The 22,516-nt window shown below is 47.9% G+C and overlaps 1 protein-coding gene across 2 annotated transcripts in view; it reads left to right on the forward strand.

Moving 5' to 3' along the window:
• Tox2 (TOX high mobility group box family member 2) overlaps positions 1–22,516 on the forward strand; it is a 127,303-nt gene that overhangs the window by 99,426 nt on the left and 5,361 nt on the right. For both annotated transcript variants that reach the window (XM_059261855.1, XM_059261854.1), the window contains exons 4-5: positions 17,666–17,905; positions 20,868–21,095. In XM_059261855.1, coding sequence (XP_059117838.1) covers positions 17,666–17,905; positions 20,868–21,095 — 468 coding nt within the window. The remainder of the gene's footprint in view (positions 1–17,665; positions 17,906–20,867; positions 21,096–22,516) is intronic.

Genomic DNA, 22,516 nt, shown 5'->3' on the forward strand with positions numbered 1-22,516 from the left:
TGAGCAGGTAATGTCCTCCATCTGCCTTCTGGGCATTGTCCCAAGGGCCAGGTCTCCCCAGATCTCCTTTGCTGATTAATTTGTGGCCAATTAGACAGCAGGAATCTCCCCAGAACATGGAGTCCTGCCTGTGCCTGGGACCCACTATGTGCCTCCAGGACAGACTTAACCCTCTGTGGGCCTGGGCCTCCCTCCATCCTCTTTGGGGGTGAAGCCACTGAGCCCCATCCCTGAACCTCTCTTCTGAGAGAGGCTTTCAGGGACTCCCCTCTCTCCTGCCTCTCCCACTCCCAGCTCTTCAGGCGCAGCTTAACCAGGCAGTGCGCTCCTCTTTCCTCGAGAGTTCATAAAAACATGTAAACATAGGCGAGGATACAAAATATTGAGCGGCAAGGCAGTAAAACACGGCAGTGTTTGTTGTGTTGATTGAATATTCATGAGCTGACTGTTTAAATTACAGTTCACAACTGTTGCCGGGGCCTGATGAATAATTTAAACAAGGGTGGCCAAAGAGATTTCAACACTGCATTAGCAGACTGCTCAGGATCAGCCACAGAGAATTTATAATTAGCTCAGAATACCCAGTAATAAATTCTTTGGAAAGATGGTTTTAATTAGCACATATGCTAATTTAGAATATAGACTGTTCAGTGTGAAGGTGGAAGGGATGGATCACTCTAGCCTTCCCTTCGGCTTCCCTCTCACATAAGGGTCTCACCCCTGCCAGGGAGCGCTACGTAGGGCAGAGCCCACCCTGAACCCACCACCCAGCTCTAATGACCCACTCCTCCATTCCTGCCCTGTTCCACTATCCTGCATTCCAGATCAGACATCTCTGTGAGGGACCAGCAGGTGCAGTGGCCTTTATGCTGGGTTTCTGACTCAGTATCCTTTGCTCCCATTCATGCCCTTGGAGCAGCAGTGGAACCTTCCTAAGGACAGATCTGGTCCCATCTCTGCCCTTAATTGAGGGAGCCCAGAGAGGTGAAGTCAGAGGACACTGCTGGCTGATGTGGGTCAATGGCTAGGTATACTGGGGTGAGTGAGGTATCCCTGGCGGAGTGAACCACATAGGCAATGGTGAGGAGGTACATGTGTTCACTGAGGAGCTACCGGGGAGAAGGAAGTCGAGGACAGAATCCGGCTGTGATATCCCTTCAAGACAGGTCTTACTTAGGAGCTGGGGCAAGCTGCCACACTGAGCTCAGAGTTCCCAGCCTACCAGGCTCACCCTGCCACCTTCGCTGAGTGTCTGTTGTATGCCAGGCCTGGGCTAAGCCCAAAGTAAAGCAGCGGCCGTTCCTCATTTGCAGCTGAGCATGCATGCACACACTCAAATGAAGGTCTAATGGCAGCTGGGACAAACTGCCTGCAAAGCTTGATCGTGTACATGAGGGGGATCGCGGAGCCCGGGTTTAGGTGGTAGAGTTGGGGGGCTTCCTGGAGGCAAGAGCATTTGAGCAGAGCCTTAAAAACTAAGGAGGAAGCTGGAAGGATGGCTCAGCTGTTAAGAGCACTGGCTGCTCTTCCAGAGGACTTGGGTTCAAATCCCAGCACCCACATGGTGGCTCATAGCCATCTATAACTCCAGTCTGGAGATCCAGTGCCCTATTCTGTACCCTCATCTGGCCTCTGTGGGTACTCTTTGCATATGGTGCACAGACGTACATGACATACACACAGACAGACAGACATGCAGACAAAAAACCCACATGCACAAAATAATATACTTTAAAAGATGTTTTTTCAGTTTTCCAAGACAGGGATTCTCTGTGTAGCTCTGGCTGTCCTACAACTCATTCTATAGACCAGGCTGGCCTTGAACTCAGAGATCCACCTGCCTCTGCCTTCCAAGTGCTGGGATTAAAAATATGTGCCATCATGCCTGGCATTTAATTTTTTCACATGAGAATGGGTTAGAAAGGTAAACTGAGTCTGTGGGGAAGAGGCTGGCCTGCGCTGGCACTGCCCATTCCATAGGGAAGTGCTGGAGATGGGGTGCGGATGGGATGTGGTTAGAGGAACCTCCTGGAGAAACCTAACTGGGTAAGGAAAAGGGAGAGCTTAGCTCCAGGTGGAGAGCTGGTCCTCTGCTTCCTGGTGTCAGCCCTGAGTAGAGTACTTGCAGCAGTACAACCCTGGCCGAGACCTGTGGGGTTCCTGCGCCCTGCTGCATTAGGCTTTACTCCGGCATTTGTTCTCCCATTCTACAGATGCATACTGAGTCCCTGCTATGTCCCGGGCACTCTCCCAAACCCCAGGCAGTGAACAAAGCAAGCAACTCTCCCTGACCTGTGGGACTCATGTTCTAGTGGGACAGGCTGACAGACAAGGTAAAGGAGTAAGATGGGAAAGCAAAAGGTCCCTGCCTTTTTGTACCTGTACACGGGTACATCCTTCCAGAAGTCCTCCGTCCTTACAGCCCCAGGTTGAAAGTGGAGGTACAAGCTCTCAGGTTTAGAAACATGGAAGAGTCCTAGCATAGACAGGCCATTTTCGATTATCAACCCCCACCACCACCACCACCACACGTGGCCAAGGCCAGCTGATTCCACTTCCTCGGCTCATCCCTGTCCATCAAGTCTGCCCCTAGAGCCTCTTGACCCCACCTCTCACTTATGAAGCTGAGCACAGGAGGCCCCTGGACCATTCTTGGCTCACATACCTCCCAGGGTTCCCTGTGCCCACAGGACGGAGTTCTGTTCCTTAGTGATTTATCCCTTCTGCTCCCCCAGCTTCATTCCTGCTGTAACCCCAGAGAGCAACAGAGTCCTCACAGCTCCTGTGCCTCTTGCAATGCCTCTGAACATCACATACACACACACACACACACACACACACACACACACACACACACACACGCTCATACATCTTCTGTGATCATAGAAGTTCTGAGGCAGTTAGTCACTGACGGCTCAACAGTTCCCTCCCATTTCTTCAAAGACACAGAAAGATAAGTCACAAAGATTAATCAAAGCAAGACAGGTAACTGGGCTGGCTGCTCCCTGTAGTGTGAGGAGAAGACCCAGACTCTTGGGGACAACACTGTAACCACAGGCGAGGAGACACGGTCAAGCCAGCCAACCCACGCCAGCCCCTCTGCTCTCAGTAGTGAGGAAGCTGATGTAAGGCTCAGCATCACCCAGGTTCAGAGGCTGGTTCTGCCCCATACAGGCTACACAGGGAGCAGCGGACTTCACATGCCCGAGCGAAGTGCCCTTGCCCATCTGCCATTCCTAAGCCACAGCAGCATTGGCTCTGGGGTCATTAAAAGGGCTGCCTGAGAACGCAGATGGCCCAGAGAGTCAAGGCCACAGTGCCACCTCCCCACTTCCCTTTAGCAAAGTCAGTCAGCCTTTGAGAACTTCCAGAAGCCCCAGCCCAGCCTCATAGACCATGCTGGACCTTCACTCCAAGTCACTTGGGCTCTGTCTTCCCGTGGCTGTAAAGCTGCCTGATTAGGGACCCTGGTGGCCTCTGCTTTGTCAAATCCACTGGAAGGTGCCATCTTTCTCATGCTTGACAGACAGGCTGGCTTCTCCCTTCTTCCAGAAACTCCCTCTTCTGCTCTTCTGTGGGACACACTGGTGATGTCCTTCCCGCCACCACCCAGGCCCCCTTTGCGTGTCTCCACCCTGCTTCCCTCCCTCTGGCTCTCAGACACCCCTTCTAACTGAGTCTCAGATCAGCATCACTCACCTCACTGTTGTCACCTGCTCCTGGCAGCCAAGCTGGCCTACAGCCCACGTGCAGGTCCTCAGGACTCAGGCATGACAGGCAGGTCCCACCAGTCCTGTCCTGCCTGACCCTCTGGCTCTTCCTTCCCCATCCCTGCTCCTCCCTCCCAGCATCCACCACTCAGTGCAGGACCCTGCTGATGCCTGGTTTTGACATTCCACCTTACCACCTCTTGGCGTGTACCCGCAGGGGGTGGAGTTAACTGCAGGAGGCAGGTGTCACCCGTGCTTGTCACCGTAACTCCCCAATGGCTCCACACAGTGCCTGGTACAGAGCAAATGATACATATAGACGTGACGACTGTCGTGTGCGCAACCGCTCACTGCCAAAGAGCTGCCAAACCCCGAAAAGAACAGTTCATAGCAATGATAAGGCTGGAGCAAGCCCTCTGGGTGTGAGCAGACAGAGAAAAGCAGGGCTGTCCTCGGGCACATACCTCTAGAAAACATGCTTGGTCCTCACTGGTCCTCACACCCTGCTGGGTGCTGGCCAGTAGTCAGGGAGCAAAGCAAAGGTCTTTACCATGTGCAGATTATATGGGGGCAACAAGGAACTAATAAACAGGTCACACACTGTTAGCAGGTACTTTAAAAGACAACAGCAGCCCAAGGAGCTGGGATTTCTGCCCACTCTCCAGTGTGTGTTGGGAGGCAGGTTGCAGCACTATGTTTCTTGGTCAGGAAAAGGCTCCTGGGGAAGTTGAGGCTTGCACCAAGTCTCCCAGGAGTAAGGGAGTATATGCAGGGGGGTGAGCGCTCCCCGTCATGGGAAAGAACAGTTCATTCGCAGGGCTGTCCACGGCAGCATGAATGACTTTGGAGGTGGGCTGTTCTGTATTCTAAGTCTTCCTGTTATTAGAGCTGCTGTCTTCCAGATACAACCACCAAAAATGTCAATGTCCCAGGGGGCAAAACTGCGCCCAGTCTAAACCGGTCCAGAAGCAAGGGCCTACTTGAATATTTAAGGAGCAGTAATGGAGGTGGGGGTGGGGGAGGGGGGAGAGCAGTGAGGGAGGAGACCAGAGAGGTGCCAGGCATTGGGGTTTAAGGCTGTGGTGGGGGGGTGTCGCTTAGGAAGGACTCTGGCTGTGATCAAGTAGAGAGCTCGAGCAGGCTCTGTAAGGAGGGCCTGCATCCCAGAGGAGGAAGCTCGAGGACCAGGCAGGCCCTCATTTCCAAGCACAACGGAAACCTCCCCTCCTCGGTGGAGCCTGCCAAGCGGCTCAGCTGCCTGTTTGCAAACCTTTCTTCAAAGACAAAAATAGCCCTGAAGGGGACAAATGGCTTTCGATTCACACCCTCCCTGCTGGGTCCCTTCATATTCATAACAAGATGATCAGTCTAACTGGGAATGGGCTGTTGCTTTAAAGGATAAATTAGTGAGACTCTTAACTCAATAATTAAAACTAGGATGGCGCTTGGCCTGCAGGGATAATGTCCTATTATTATAGTCGTTTGTTTCAATTAAATGCTTGCTGGTTTTACAATAGCAGCTGGGCACCTGTGCACTGGGGTAATAACTCTGAACAAGACGTCTACATTTCAGGAGGAATTTGTCAGCCTGCAAAGGATCTCCCGCCAAGCATGAAAGTTTATTAGAAATACTTGCCAACGAATCTTGCGGGCGGCGAGGGGCAGGCACTGGAGAAGGTTTACTATTGGCTTTCTTTCCTTCTGCTGCTAGGGGTGTGTGTGTGTGTGTGTGTGTGTGTGTGTGTGTGTGTGAGAGAGAGAGAGAGAGAGAGAGAGAGAGAGAGAGAGAGAGAGAGAGAGAGAGAGAGAGTCAGAGAGTTAAAGGGGACTAATTTTCAAACATTTGTCTCCTCAACCCTCCAGATATTTCAGAGTGGAATGCACATGAGAAATGTGATATGGGTGACTTGTGGGTTTAGTTGTGACATCCCATAGCCCTGATTCCACGGGATGGTAGACTAAGACTTTCCTACCCCTTTATGTCAACATCTAAAAACACTAGGTACCGTGAGTATGTCACTTTACACAGCTCAAATGTCCTCATAGATGCAGTTAAGCTGAGGAGATCTTGGCTAGCAGGGGACTGTGGGCAGTAAGGCCCTCCCGGAAATGGACTCATCAAGGAGACAGGACCTTTGAACACCACTTGACTTCGAACCCCCTTGGGAAGGAATGTAGCCATGGGATGGGGCAGTTCTAGAGATGAATACAGTAAGCTGTGAGAAGCCAGCAAGCCTGGGAACAGAGTCCCAAGGTCCCAAAGTAGCTTTGGCCACGTGCCAAAGCATTCCCACCAAGAGCCACAGTGGTTGTGTCAGAGAGACTGTAGCTTGAGGTCAGACTTAGACCCCAGCAGTGGCCAGGGCAAGGGTTAGCACAGGGAGCCTCTATAACAGGTGCTTGCTCCGCTGTGAGGAGCAGGAGGATGCACTTTGGGTTACAGCTAAAGACATGGGCCTGAAGCCACCCAGACTTAGAAGTGACTCTCAGCACTAAGTGACCTTGAACAATGACCTTCCGTTCTGTGACTGTACTGCCACATCGGTAAAGTCCAAGATAAAACAAACTCTCTTTCCAGGACCCGATGAAAACTCAATGTGGCAAGCAGGTGGCTGCCTGCCAGTGGGGGCTGCGAGTGAAGGGTGGGTAAAGGTACCACCTTTATTTTTGTCAATGGCATCCAATTAATAAGGAAGTTGATAGTATATAGCCAGGGGGTTAAAGGCCCTTTCGGTCTTCTTGTGAATAAAGCTTTATTGGCACATGGCCCCCCAGGCATGCATTAGCCTGTCGCCTGTAGCTGCCTTTCTGCCACAGCAGCTGAGTTAGGCAGTTACAACAGGCCCCATCTGAAGCCTAAAATATTTAATATTTGACCATTCACAGGAGCTCACCAGCTCCCGGTAAAAACCAATGTGATCAATCTATTTGTCAAGTGCCATCCCTGAGCCAGGCTTCGTACTGTTACGTATATCATCAAGGATGTCTCCCTCCTGGCTATTTGTCCCTATTTCCAGAACCTCATCTTAGTTCGGGTAACATCCTGTTCAAACTCACACTCTGAGCAAGTTCGTGGGAGAGGAAGAGGGGAACCTCAGGGTTGGATACTCTATGATTTGCTCTGTAGAACAGTACCTCTTTTTGATCCACACAGCTCCCTACCCCAAGGGCAGGCTCATGGGTCCCCCTGTTCCCCTGTCAAAGCTGCTGGGATTTCTGTGGGCACAGAGGATTCCCAAGCCGCAGACAGATGGAATTCTGAATTCCCCTTTTCCTAGACGTGGGATTCTGAGACAGTCATTTGATTACAGTGCTCCTCCACCCCGAGTTTCAGGAGCTTCATCGAAAGTTGGAAGGAGAGTGTGTTTGCACCAAAGAGTTATTCACAAGCTCCCAACACATAGTTCCTGCTCATAGATGGTGTGCATATGCCCACACTTGCACAATGGGCCACACACATAGTGAGTGCACGCTAATGTAGCAGTAAATGTGGCAAAGTACCTATTGTTACTGCTCTCTCTAGACAAAGGGGCTAATGTCTGTTGCTACAAGCTCCCCGGGACTGTCAAAGGTTTATAAAATAAAATGCTGGCCAGTGGCTTCTAGCCTCATTTTGTTTCTGATGATATTCAGAATTTAAGGAACTTTTGGACTCGGTGCTTTACATGACAGAATATAACAGAAAGGGAACGTCTGTAGCTTACATGGAAAAAATAAAAATATTCCAATTTCCCAGTCTGTTGCGGACAGCTCAGTCCCTTGGTCTCCTCTGAGGAGGCAGGATGGGATTCAGTTCTGTGGATTGGCAGAAGCTAAGGAGAGGTGTGATTTCTCACTGTCCCTTGTGGGGCTGCTCAGAGCACCGAGCATACTCCATGGAGACTACAACTGGCCATGTGTGAAAAGCTCCTGGCATGCTACAACCCTGAGAATCTATTAAGTCTAATTATGTTTGCAAGGCTGCCACCTCCCTCTTGCTCCTCTGCCTGGGCCTGAAGGAGAGGGTGCAGGTGTGGCTCCCGCCGGGCCGTGTGTTTGCCTGTGGGAGCAGAAGAGTACTTCATGCCGTTTCTAGGCATCTCTTGAGCGAGGTTGTGAGAGCCAGGCCCTCACCCTGATAAAGGTCTCTGCACATGGAGCCACCGAGGACCCAGGGTAGGATCTTGGAAAGGGGCAACAGAGGAGGGGTGGGGATTGCTTTGGGGGAGGGGCGATAGTTGACGGAGGCTGGTGACAGTTGAAAGTTCATGTGTAGAACCTAAGAAGCCCTCAGGACCCCAGAGAGTTCTGCCATCAGCCAAGCCACAATTGGGGTCTGCTGCTGGGCAGGCATGGGGATTGGTGGGCAGTTTCCATCTGGCCAGTAACACCTTTCTGGTTAAGGAGACAGGTGCCAGTGTCCCCAGCACATGAGAGATGAGGATGTCAGCATGAGATGGGGCTCAGGTCTGACCACTACAGAGCCCTTGGAATCAGACAGCCTCAAGTGACAGGCCTCTAACTGAGGCCATCTTTTTCATTTTGGGGAGTTAGGACAGAGTTCATGAGGTGCCCTAGGAAGTCTGGGACGCTTGGTGGCCACACCCACATCTTAGTGGTTTGTAGCTGCATATTGTCCCTGTGGAAAGGCCTGTGGCCTGACTGGCTGCAAGGCCTTCGGGACTCCATCTCTAGGGTTTAGCACTGGGTCCATGCCAAAGCAGAAGTCCTGAATGGCCTTCCAGTGTTTGTGGAGAACATTTCTGTGAGCACAGCTGGATCGAGCTCCACAGTGAGCTTGAAATCGTCCCAGAAGGCATCCAGATGTGCTGTTTGACTTTCTTTTTTTTTTTTTTAAATCAAGTGCTCCACCAAGTCTTTACTGGAGGAATTAGGAATGTGAGGAAAACCCCTGAACGACTGTAGAAATCTCTAGGTCTAAAGAGGATGCCTCCTGAGGACCACACTTGGGAAAATGGAAGGCAGGGGGATTCTTCCTAACAAACCGTCCAGGCGACAGAAAATTCAGAATCAGGAGAGAATGTGTTTAGGTAAACTGAGTGACGCTTCGATTTTAAAATCTAGTGAAATCACTGCACAACACAGCAATGACCACTTATGAAAAGGCCAACAGCTCAGGGTTTTCCTCCAGACTCCAACCTCAACACGCAGGGAAGGATGAAAGAACCTAATGATTCAGCCTGTGTGTAATGGAAGGGTCAGAGAAAAATAAAGCGACCGTCAGATAAACTGTGACAGAAATGTCACTCATCTGAAGAAGCAGAAAGTGCTCTGCTCAAAGGAATCTATGAAGTACCAGTAAAATTAAGAATATTGCCTCCATAAATATAGATCATAGGGAATTTTTTTTAAATCTCAAAGAACCTTTCAAGTTTAAAAAGTCATTATTGGAGCTGGGGCGATGGTTCAATTGGTGCAGAGCTTGTCTTGCAAACAAGCATGAGGACCTGAGTTCCATCCCCAGGACCCATATTTTAAAAAAAAAAAAAAAAAAGCTGAGATGTGGTAGTGACTCACTCATGCTTATAGTCCCAGAGCTGGAGAGGTGGAGATAGGTGAGTCTCGGCCACCCTAGCCTCACTAGCCAGTGAGAGACCCTATATCTACCCACAATGGACAGCATCTGAGAAGTGACCCCTAAAGTTATCCTCTAGTCTCTCTACCTCCTCCCAACATGCACATACACACGCATGCACATGGATCTGTATACCCATGCACATGTATGTACACCAAGCCACTATTTACTATCAGATTATTTGAAGAGGGCAATGGGAGTATACAGCAGGTGACAACTAGTATTCAACATGTCAACCTACCAGATAAATAACTCTCTGTAGGGGAGCCCCACTTGGCAAAGTCCATGGGGTCACGTTTTCTGTCTGTAACTTTCTCATGTGCTACCACTTACCTCCCTAAAAAGAGCAGCTGTGGGGTTCTTTCCATAGCCCACTGGTAGTGTGTCTTATATCTTTAGGCACACTGCTGTGGATGGCCAGGAAGATGATTTCTGTTTAAGCTGTATAATTCTTATGAATAGAAAATATACTAGGATATGTTTCATAACTAACACAGGAAAAATAACAGTATCTCAGTCTCAAAGACAGCTATTTTCAGACTTCAGAACAAATTCAAAATAGACTAAGCTGCTCCTGCAGAAAATACACAAAGACTAGTTCCCAGGTGTTATTTATTGCTAAATCAAAGTCAAAACTGAAACAACTTTGGTAGACATAATTCCCTGCAGTAATTCTCTTTCTACATGTACTCCAATCACTCAAGTTTCAGCCAACTGTTTACTTTCTGTCTGAGAACTCTCACAAACTTAGAGCTACATGCATGGCCAAGTGTTACACATGGCCAAGCATTACTTACTCACTGGCCAGTCAACGCTACCTTCCTAGTCTGAGAAAAACTGTGACTTATCATGTGTTATGAGAAAGGGTCAGACCCTAAAAATGTAGCGTATAACTGTACAGAGTTTGGATGTGAGAGGGTCAGCAGTGTAGAGAGGGGCTGTGCAGAGCAATGTGAAGGAACTGTGAAAAGAGCCGAGCAGAGGTAAGAGTGTGTGTGTGCTGACTGAGAGATGTAGCTGTGTGGAGACAGAGAATTGGGAGAAAAGAGGGAGGGAGAGAGGGAGGGAGGGAGGGAGGGAGTAAATGAATAAAGAGTGAATGAATGATGCAGTAGTGTGTGAAGGAATGTAACAGAGTAGAGAAATATATACTGTATGTAAAGAGATGTAGCTGTGTGGAGACAGAGATTTTCAGAGAAAGAGATTTTTGTAAGATGAAGTAAAAGAGAAGGTTACCATCAGAAATCTTGTGTGTTTCCTTATTTTTCCCCCAGATAGAAAAAAGTCTAGCCCTCAGATAAGAATTTTTCCTAATCCCTCGCTACTCTGAGGTCTTCTATTCACAACCCTGGATCAGTTCTGGGGAGCTGGCCTCCCCCAGACTGCGTTAATTATTAGACAATTTAGATCAACCTAAGGAGGCAAATGAAAATTTGTTTCTTTGTTTTGAGGTGAGGGTCTCACTGTGTAGCCCTGGCTGGCCTGGAACTCTCTAGATGACCAGACTGGCTTGAACTCAGAGATCAGCCTGCTTCTGCTTCCCAAGTGCTGAAAGGCAGGGAGCAGTTTTAAAGTGAGAGTAAAGGGTAGAAGGACCTGGCTTTCATGTCCTAGGAGGGTAAAATGTCCCTGTTCTGGGAAGGTCAAGTGTGTGAGAGACTTCGGACTCACTGTGGAAGAAGGTCTAACAGTGCTCAGTGCATCAGGGCCAGGCCAGGGGTATTTGGGAAGGAGGAGATGGATCTAGTTCCCATGACTGTGGCCTGGGTAACTGCAGAAATGATGATGGCATGTGATGTGTTGGTAGAACTAGGGAAAAATTTAGGGAGAAACAAGGCTTTCCTTCCTTCGTACTCAATCTGATGCATCTCTAGGAAAAGGGTCCAGTCAGGCAGCTGAAATGTAGAGCCTGGAGCTAGCCTGGAGATTCGGGCCCCAGTCTTTGACATCACCTTATGTGAAATGTTTCATGATATGTAATGTGGCCAATTAAGCCATGGGGATGCCAGCCACTTCTGCATGTCAGACTTCCCAGAGCCCATCACCCTTGAGTTGGACACTCTGCTTTGACAAGCCTCTGTGATCGCCCTTCTGCATCAACTCTGCTTTTGACAGAATAAATGCTGCTGTAGGAACCAGTTCAGCTCTCTCTCACTGCCTCCAATCTGCTGCCTTTACTCTCCCACTGGAAACACATCACAGCCATGCTGCACATCTTACATGTGGATTTAAAGGTCTGGGCTGCCTGTGTCCTCTGAGCCCTCTCTTATTCCTTGCTTACTCTTCTTCATTCACCCACACTGGTGAGTGTGGCTCTAGTCACTCACTTTGAGAAGAATTCTGTTATGTGAATAAGCCATTTTCACATTCTTCAGCTGGAAAGCCTTTACAATAGCTCCAGATTTTTCCAGAATTTAATATTCTGTATTATCTCTATTGTGGAATTTTCTAAGGGTAAAACTATGACTCTCACACTAGTAAAACATGTAAACATATCAAAACTGTATTTAACTGATTATTAATGAGGAAGTCAGTAAAATATTACAATGGTTAGAATTATCTTTTCTATAGTGTAGTAGGATCAATTAAATCTCTACCAGAAAAAAATCATTTGTGTTTTTATGGACAAGAATTAGTTACCTTCTACCTGATACTTATTCACTGTTGATAAAGTTCAGAGGTGACATTCAGATCAAATCAGATAACCCCTGAGGTCCAGTAGAACATCAAAAGAACATTTATCTGTCCATGTCAAAGTCTATCACAAATTTTCCTACACATTGTATATTTCGTGCGTGTGGCAGAATGAGAATCTCTAGGTTACACAATGTGTAAAATTGTTTTTATGCTGGATATCGTGAACTCATTTAGTAAGGATTGAGTTTTGTTGATTTTGTTTTAGGTTGGGTTTGTTTCTGAGAGTTTCTAGCCCAGTCTGGCATTAAACTCCCTATATAGCAGAGGATGACCTTGAACTTCTGATCCTTCTGCCACCATCTCCAGGTGCTGGGGTTACAGGCAAGCATCACTAAAACCAGTTTGTGGAGGTACTGGGGATCGAACCCAGGACTTGGTGTGACATCCCAGCCTTCCTAAGAGCTTGAGCTCTGCTACTGTCCACACCCACTAGTTCAGACCCAAGTGGCCTAACTGACTTATGAACGGCATTCTGTCTCACCAGTGATCAGACTTAGAATGTTTCCCATGTGGGGTATTTGCAAAACATAAAAATAATAATAATAAATTTAAATGCCTTTAAATTTATCAAATATCAGCGAGATACTACATCACAAAGTCAAAAATATGGGGTTGAAGAATTCTGCCGCAGGTAGCTGGGAAGAAAAATATAGCGTGCCCTAACAAGCTATAGCCAGTTTGCCCTGGAGGAAATCACATCAATTTCTTGTTTAACATTTAAAAACTAGGCACAGTGGTGCACACTTATAATTCCAGCACTTGAGAGATTGAGGAGGGAGGAAAGAGAATTTAGAGCCTCCTAGACTGTATAGTAAGACCCTGCCTAAGAGAAACAGAGAGAGAGAGAGAGAGAGAGAGAGAGAGAGAGAGAGAGAGAGAGAGAGAGAAGAGAGCATGTACAAATTGGTGGTAGAAGAGGGGTGTTTAGATACTCGATCATAAAACCTTCTACACGTTAAGGAAGTTCGCTTGCTAAGCCTACTTTTCAAGTTTTTGCAATGAATGTACTAACACGGATCACAATATATTGAGAGCTGGGTTGCAGATCGGCATTCACCCATATGCTGTTTGCACGAAGCACATCTGAAACGATGCAGGATGAGAAGAAAACAGCAAGGAAACCATGACAACAGCTGATAGAGTAGGGTGGAAGGCAGAAACATTCGTTTTCATTAGAGCGAAAGATGCTTCTGTGAATAAGAAGCCCTCATGAAGGCAGAGCATTCTGGGACATCTGGATGACTTCACATCAGCACACCTGAAGAAAATTCGTTCATACCAAATGCTCTGGAGAACCTGTGGGGCACAGGACGGGTGGTAGGCTTCAGCTCAGTTTTCTCATTTTCACAGCTGATGTCAAAACAGTACTTTAATAGACATTGAGAGATTTTTTTTTAATGTGGCAGATTGAACATGATTTCAATTATTTTTTTTTTTAATTTCACAGTGATAGGAACTGAATCCTGGGCCTCACACATGCAGGGCAAGCACTGTACCACCACCACCCCCCAGAGCTAAACTCTCAATCCTGAGTCTACCTTATTTTAATTTTACATGAAAATTTTGCAAGGCATGGTCCTGTCCTCAGGCACAATGGAAGCCTCGGTACAGTCAAAAATCAAAATTCTAGGGTTCGTGTCCCCCGATCACAATGATAACAAAACACTCTTCCAAACAGCCTGAGAGTAAAAGAGAAAGTAAAGTCTTCAGGTTTGAGAAACATGCACAGAGCATGGCTGAGATTTTCCTCGGGGAAAACATGCCCTGTGGAGAGTAGAGCTGCTCAACCTCAACACATGTGCATTTGGGGACACAGAAGTCTTTGTTTGGGGGCAAGGGTAGAGGACAGCCATCCTACATGCTGTAGAGAGTTTAACAGCATCCTTTGCCACTACCCACCAGGTATCAGGAGCAGGCCCCCAGTTGTGAGAGTGGAAAATGTCTTTAGAAACCTTCAGATGTTTCCTCCTGGTGAATTTGCTCCTGCCTGAACCCTTGACATAGATCTAGGCGGTCCTATACCAAAGAAAGAAAGCATGTCATAAATTGCTTAATTTGAAAAGTCTGTATCAAAAATAACCTGTGACACATACAGTGAATGTGAAGGGACAGGAGGTCAGGGTTCAGTAAGGATCAGGGAAGATGCTGAATTGAATTTCTAACAAAGAACTGCTTCTTCTGAAGTCCTTCTGGGTCTCCACAGGCATTGAACACACATGGTAAACAGACACACGTGAAGGCAGAACACCCATACACATAAACATGTAAAATCTCAAAATAGTAACAGTAGATAAAAGGCCTTTCCTTCAAGCTTGATAACCCAGGACCAGAGTTGTCCTCTGACCTCTGTCAGTGCATAAATACATAGCACAGAAAGGCAAAAGGATGTAAAAAGAAATCATGGTTTTATTGTGGAAAACAAAGATTTAATATTTTCCCACCATCTTCCTCATCATTTAAGTATAAATTAGTACATCTTTGGATTCTACTTTTATAGAATGTTTGATTTTTTTTTAATTGCTATTTGAGTTGCTGACATGTTTCATAAGAAGTTGTTTGGTGATTTTTGGCTTAGGGTTAGGGCAGGATCTCCAACTGTGTCTGAAATGGTACTAAACATACTTTTGCCTTTCTGTGCTATGTATTTATGCAAAGCAGTTTAAGTATTGATGATTATAAAAATCAAAATATTAATCAACTCTGAAAAATGTTGAAGGTGTCCTCCATCTGAAGTACCAGCGCTCAGCCAAGATTCAATTCTTCATGTGAAAGTAAATAAACACATGCAGATCATTAGTATGCAGGTTTGTCTCCATCTTTAAATGTGTACCAAAGACATGTTTCAAATAAATCCCTTCACAATTTCTCAGCAGTTAAGTGTTTGATTTGTAGGCCTGTTTCATTCTGTTGTATACCCAGGGTCATGTAAATGTTTCTTGGATGAATAAGGGGTCACAAGTGGGGAAAAAAGTTTTAAAAGCCCTGACCTAGACAAGCTCATGTGAGATTAGAGACACAAATTTAAGAATAGAAGCTAAGCAATACAATTGATGCTAGTCAATAGGTGGTACCCTACTGCATCATGGCCACAGCCCACCATTTGCCTGGAAGTACTTTGGAACAGGCAATAATTTAATTGCATTTGTGTTCCAAAGAAAACCTTAACAAATTCTCAGAAGGACAAATGGTACACTGTGCAAACATTCACCACTTCTGTGATTAGAAACTCAAGACCAAGTGACAAGAAGCAAAATGAACCACTTAGGAATTGCTGGAGTAGTCTTTAGAACTCCAGGACAAAGAAAAAATTGAGGAATGAAATACCTATATAAAAGAGATCAATCACGAAAGTCTTACACAGTATTCTTTGGGTCTGGAGAGATGGCTCAGCAGTTGAGAGCACTTATTGCTCTTTGCAATGGGCCCAAGTTCAGTTCCCAGCACTCACATGGCAGCTCATCCACAACTCCAGTCCCAGGAAATCTGACACCGTCTTCCAGCCTCCGAGGGCACCAGGCCCACGAGTGGTGCACAGACATGAAAGCAGGCAAAACACCCACACACATAAAATAGATCAAAAACATTCTTATAGGGTAAAGTCTATGAGAAACACTCGAGGACATTTTTAGCATTAGAATACTATTTTTAATTACAGGGAGAGTAGGTTGAAGGCACCCTACAGTGCACAGTGAGTATGGGGAAGCCAGAGGTCAGCATCGGGGTTTTCTACTGCTCTCATGTGTTTCTTTTTCCATTTTCGTGCATGTGTGTGTGTGTGTGTGTGTGTGCATGTTTACATGTATGTGGGCACTTGTGTGTGACTGTGAGTGTGCGTGCATGTTTGAGTGTTCATATTGAAGTCTAAATTTGACGGCAGGAATTACCCTCCATTATCCTTCTACTTCATTCACTGAGGAAAGGTCTCTCCGTCACACCCATTGCTCAGTGACACGGCTAATCTTGCTAGCCAGCTTGCTCTGAAGATTCTGTCTCCGCCCTCAAGGCTGGAATTACAGGTGGGCCACCATGTCCACCTGTCATTTACAGGAGGTCTTCACCCTCAAGCTTAACCACCAAGCCCTCTCCCTAGCTCTCATTTTCTTTTTTTTTTTTTTTGGTTTTGTTTGTTTGTTTGTTTGTTTGTTTTTCGAGACAGGCTTTCTCTGTGTAGCTTTGCACCTTTTCCTGGAACTCACTTGGTAGCCCAGGCTGGCCTCGAACTCACAGAGATCCGAGTGCTGGGATTAAAGGCGTGCGCCACCAACGCCTGGCTCCTAGCTCTCATTTTCAAGATGGGGTCTCTCACTGAACCTGGACCTTGCAATTTTAGCCAAGACCCCAGGATTGATTCAACTGCCTCCACTTCCTCTCTCCCACTAGACTTCCCCTTCCCCCACCTCCCAGCTCTGATGCCAAGGTTACAGAGGATCCCCTGGATGCTCCCTTTTGACATCCATGCTGAGCAGGGTCCTAATGCTCTCACAACATGCATGTCACCCAATGAGCAGTTTCTTGGGTCCCTAAACACTATTAACAATAAAACAAAGGGAAATAAATGAATTTTGAAATATAATTCAAAATTGGGGGAGGATTCAACAATAATCTTTATAAGCCAGAAGGAAAGGTTAACAAAGATGAAATTAGATACTAAATAGAGAACAGAGAAGGAGGAGGGATCAATTTGAGATCTTGTTTGTCTGTGACAGGATCTCACTATGTGATTCAGGCTATTCTGGCATGGCAAGCATGTGCCACCATGCCTACAAAGATCTGATTCTTTTGTTGTTGTTTTATTGTTATTGTTGTTTTCTAGACAGGGTTTCTCTGTGCAGCTCTGGTTGCCCTAGAACTCACTCTGTAAACTAGGCTGGCCTTGAACTCACAGAGATCCTCCTGCCTCTGCTCCCCCACCCAACCCCCCCAGCGCTGGGATTAAAATGCACCACCACCACTCAGCGAGATCTGATTCTTTTAAAGAGAAGCTTTAAAACCCCACATAAAATAGAAAGCCTATTCGCTTGCTTAATGAAGAAAAAGTTGAGAACATGCGGGCAATTACCATTAGAAATCAGAGTAAATAACAAATGCAGAGGAAATAAAAATAATTCTAAGAATGTTCACATAAGCCTCAATGAACCATGCATTTATACTGTGTTTATTTGGGTCAAGAGTTCACACTGTTCTAAATCCTGGAAAGTAGTCTGATTATACATCTTACAGATGAAGAAACTGAGTCCCAGTGAGGTCACACTTGGCCAGTGTCACCCACCTGGCAAGGGATTGGGCCAGGATTCAGAAGTGGGCTTCCAGCATCTGTATTCTTGGCTGCTCATTGCGGCACAGGGAACAAGGCTGAGTCGTCCCCAGCACGGAACTTGTGTCATGAGATGATCCATTCACAGCTGGACTGACCTCCTGTATGGACGGCATGCTGACCATCTATCTGCCCAGGGCGGATGCCAACAGAGTGGCAAAATGCAGGTGCTCTGCATCATGCAGAGGTTGGGGAGAACGGAACTCCACCTTGAGATTCTCCTGTGGAGATCCCTATGGGAAGCACAGCCCAGCATGAAAATGGCCTCTTGCCACCTCTCATCCACAAGCTCCTCCTCTGAGCCTGAGAGGCAGGTGCAGCGTTTGGCAAGGCAGAGCCGGCTAACACAATCATGTTGTCCTCTCTCAGATCCAGGAGATGGTCCACTCGGAGGTAGCTGCCTATGACTCAGGCCGGCCAGGGCCCCTGCTGGGCCGCCCAGCGATGCTGGCCAGCCACATGAGTGCCCTCAGCCAGTCCCAGCTCATCTCCCAGATGGGCATCCGGAGTGGCATCGCCCACAGCTCCCCATCACCCCCAGGGAGCAAGTCAGCGACTCCCTCTCCATCCAGTTCCACACAGGAGGAAGAGTCAGATGCCCATTTCAAGGTGCGTGAGGTGGAAGGATGTAGCTACAAGGTACCTTCCCAGTGAAGAAGGGGCTCTGCCAGGTCATGCCATCATGTCTCTCTGGAAAAGACCAGAAAGGCTTAGTCCTTTGTTGGAAACCGAGAGTCAGCATGGACCCCTGGTCAGAGGGATGGCACTAGGCCTTGGGGCATCAGGCTGTGGCTGCTGAATCTACTGGAGACCCTCTCCTTCAGGCACGTGCTGGCCCTGAAGAGGCCCAGTGCCCAGCCACAGTGTCCATGACAGGAGGCCCTGAACTGACCAGGTTCTGTGTACTTCTCATCCTGGTCCAGCATCATTCTCAGGATAACTTGGCCTACATCACAGGCCGGCTGGGGGTATTTTCTTCTTCCTCACCCCTCTCCCTCATGTCTTCCTTCCTCCCCCCCCCCCCATTTTACCTCCCTTTGTTTCTGCACATTCCTGGGGACTTGACTTAAACCCTTGCCTGTGCTAGGCAAGTGCTCTATTGCCAGGCTCCATCTCCAGCCTCAGGGGTGGTTTCTGTTTTGTTTTTTTAGTTAACGAACACTTCTAGTGTCTAGATAGAGCTCAACTGGTGAAGTGTTTTCCTAGCAGGCACCAAGCTCTGGATGCAACCCCCCACATCACATAAACTAGATGTGGTGGTACAGGCCCGGAATCTCAGCACTCAGGAAGTAGAGGCAAGGGATCAGAAGCTCAAGGTCACCTTCAAGTCCAATGTTGTTCTTAACTACACAGAAAAGCTAGCTTGGGCCATGTAAGATCTTGTCTCACAAAAAAACAAGCAAATAACAGCAACAAAAACCCTCTGTAACCCACAGATCAGACATTTTTATAAGCACACAATAAACACCCTTCCTCTAGTTCTCATAACAATCCTACATGGTAGGTAATATTTATTCACTATCCCCATTTGGCAGATGGAGAAACTGAGGCATGGAGTAGTTAATTAACACATCGGTGCTGTACAGCCAGAATTCATACCCAGATGGCTGCAATGTGGCCTGGCATATGTACCCTTAACCACTGCCATGTCATATCCAATGGCCTCTGTCAATCAAGGGACCTGCCTTCAGAACCGGGGCAACGGGAAAGTTCTTGCTGTGCAAGCAAGAGGACGTGAGTCCTAGCACTGGGGACTCAGAGATGACAGGATCCCTGGGGTTGCTGGTCAGCCAGCCTAGCTGAATGGGACACTTCAGGCAAATAGGAGACCTTGTCTCAAAAAAAAAAAAAAGAGGTAGACAGTACTACCTTAGTAACTACACTTGAGATGAACTGCTGTCTTCCACACCCACACGTATGCACATGCATGTGCACTCGCACACATACATATAAACACACACGCACACACACAAAGAGCAAAGAGACTTGTTTTCAGTCCTCACCTTGCCAAGGCCTCACCAAGGGCTGAAGGTCTGAAAGCCTGGAGAGTCTCCCAGGGACACTTGGAACAGCACCAGCATTGCCACAGGCCCTGCCAGATTCCCGGCCTCTCCGGCATGAGGTCTGAGTCTAGCCACTGGCCCAGAACCTGCCATCTGTTGATCTTGCTGCCTTCATCTTGCTGGCATGCAGAAGCACAGACCTCACTTAGGATCCAGGGCTTGGTTCAAAGGCCCCAGTACCTCCTTAGCCTAAGAGTCCCCAGAGAGAACAACTGGAGTCTATGAAGGAAATCCCAATGCCTCCTCATCCTGGAAACCCTAAGTCAATTGTGTTTGAGACCATGGCCCTAGAGTCTGTTCAGGCGAGTCTTCTGACTGGGCGGCAGCCATGTTACCCTCGCCCTTACCAACACCAGAGTCCTAGGGGGAAACCATTGTCTAGAATCACAACTGAAGTGAAGTGAAGGTGGCCTACCCTTTATAATCAGAGGCACTAGTTGGATATTACTTATGATCATGATGGGGAGGGGCAGAATAACTGAGAAGAACATGGAGTTAGACCCTAGAAACAGGCCCCCAGAGGCTGGACCTTATTCTTGCAGATACAAGGGTCTAACAGGTACACAGAAGACCACTTCATTGTCTAGGAGAATGGACCCTTGGTTTCTTATTTTCACTTTGTGAGATGGGGGTCTCTTTATGCTGCCCTTACTGGCCTTAATCTCTCAATCCTCCTGCCTCAGCCTCCTGAATACAAGGATTACAGGCATACACCACCATGCCTGGCTTGGGGCCTCTTCATTCTTCAGTGTTGGTCAGGAGACTTTGTAAGTCTGCAAAGACAGATGTTAACACGGCAGGGACCAGAGTGCTAGAAAAACAGGAAAGGCTTTTGTTTAGATTTTGAAGTGACAGAATGATAAATGGCATCTGTCCATAGGGAGGAGTAGAAAGTCCCAGAGTGCTGATTTTATGGCAGTCTAGGGCATTGGCCAGCCTCGCCACCAAGTTAGTGTTCTTGGCTCGATGGTCTCTGGGGACTTTCAAGGTTCTCTGAATGAACACACATGCTGCTTCTCCCTAAAAAGTTAAACCTACATCTCAGGCTGCTACCCAGGGTGCATGGGCATCTGTCTGTCTCTACATGCCTGTGGGTCCCTCTGTCGCTGAGATCTGTGTCTGTATGTGTAGTTGTGTATTGTTCTGTTTGTCTGTGTCTGTCTCCCTGTATCTCTACATCTATGTGCATGTGTCTATTTCCATCTACATGTATGTGTGTATGTGTGTGTGTGTGCACCCATCTATCTGTTGTCTGGTCCATGTGTTCATGTATGCCTACCTGTGTGTATGCGTCTGTTGCCACCCTCCTCCAATGCATGACAGTGTTGGCCAATCTGCCTGGGTATAAACCTCTGGTGGGGAAGCCCTTTCACTGCTTGAGAGAGAACAAGGCTGGGTGGGTCTGAGGTAAGCTGCTAAGAAAGCCTAGCTTGACCCGAGGTTAGCTCGAGTCGCTTGGACTAGGAACCCTTGACTTCTTCAATTTACTGACTCCTCTCCTCTGGCAGATCTCGGGCGAGAAGAGACCCTCAGCAGACCCAGGTAAAAAGGCCAAGAACCCAAAGAAGAAGAAGAAGAAAGACCCCAATGAGCCACAGAAGCCTGTATCGGCTTACGCTCTCTTCTTCAGAGACACCCAAGCCGCCATCAAGGGGCAAAATCCCAGTGCCACCTTTGGGGATGTCTCCAAAATAGTGGCCTCCATGTGGGATAGCCTGGGAGAAGAGCAGAAACAGGTGAGCCTCCACCCCTTTCCAAACTGTCCCTGAGACCTTGGGCACTGGACCAAGATATCAGGCTTGGCCTCTGGGACTAGAGGTTCCCACAAGAGGCTCGTCTGTAAGCTGGGAAGCAATGTCCCTTCCATCCCCGATGACCTCCAGTACTGTGCACTACTGCCTTCGCCGGGCTCCTGCCTCCCCATCCGTAAACCAGGGCACATCTCCATCCACATCTAGCAGTCCCCTCAACTCAGACCTTACATCTCCACTGCCCATGTGGTCTCTCCGAAGGCCTCCAGGTAGAAGGGATCAGAGCTGGCTCATGCAATTGGAAATGCTTTACCAGCTAGTCACCTCAGACTGACTACCTAACCTCTTTGAGCCCAGACTTCCCTACCTACTGACTACCATGCTTGGAGTATGCCTAGGCTAAGCCCCACAGGGATCCCCCCTCCATCACCTCATTACATCTTTACAACACCCGGGAGTCACCATCCATTGGCTCTTTTGAAAGTGGAGGGTGTGGGGGGAACTCATTAGGACCCTGTCTCGCATGTCGAGGAGTGGAGATGCTGTCTGTGGGCACGTGGGAAGCACAGAACTGTAGCAAGCTGAGGGTAGAGACCTGGATCATGGGTGTGAGTTAGGTGTGTCCTTTGTCCTGTTTGGCAATGTAGAGACTTTGTGGAATAGTCTAGTGCCGGGAGTTTAAGAGATGGTCTAAGACCTGCTGGAAAGAAGTAGAGACAAGAGACAGGGGAAGGCAGAGGACATGGCCAGGGAATTCCCACTGTGGGCAAGAGGAGCTCTGGAGCCAACATAGACCCCTCGTCTTTGTTGACCCACCTGAGCTGCGAGGGTGCTGGGTGAACCCCAGCTTTGCTAGCCGTTGGTTGAGAGCTGCTCCAGGAGAGAGTAATCCTCCCACATTTCTGATCTCACTCATGTGGCAGGCCGGGGTCTTGCTCCTAGGAAGAGGTCTCTGATGGTGATTTTGCTGTTGGCCTTGGATGCTGTGTGTGCTGCTGCTGCTGTTGCTGCTGCTGCTGCTGCAGGAAGAGCCAGGGAGGCTGCCAGCTTCCAGTCTGAGACCTTTGTCATTTTCTCATGTTGTGGGTCGTGCTGGCTTGGTAGGGTGGTTCATCTGCTGCCTTTGAAGAGAGCTGACTATGCTCCTGCAACCAGCTGAGACACACAAGGCAACTCTTCCTCAAGAAGGTAGATGGCTGGGTCTTGTGGATCTCATGGTCCCAGAGGCTAGCCAGGTGTCTTAGTCATGTTCTGTTGCCATGAAGAGACTCCATGACCAAGGTAACTCTTGTAGAAGAAAGCATCTAATTGAGGGCTTGCTTATGGTTTCAGAGGCTTAGTCCACTATCATCATGGCAGTGATCATGGTGGCAGGCAGGCATGGTGCTGAAGAAGTTATCAAGAGT

The sequence above is a fragment of the Peromyscus eremicus genome, chromosome 4, assembly GCF_949786415.1.
Source record: "Peromyscus eremicus chromosome 4, PerEre_H2_v1, whole genome shotgun sequence".
NCBI classification, from domain to species: Eukaryota; Metazoa; Chordata; class Mammalia; order Rodentia; family Cricetidae; genus Peromyscus; species Peromyscus eremicus.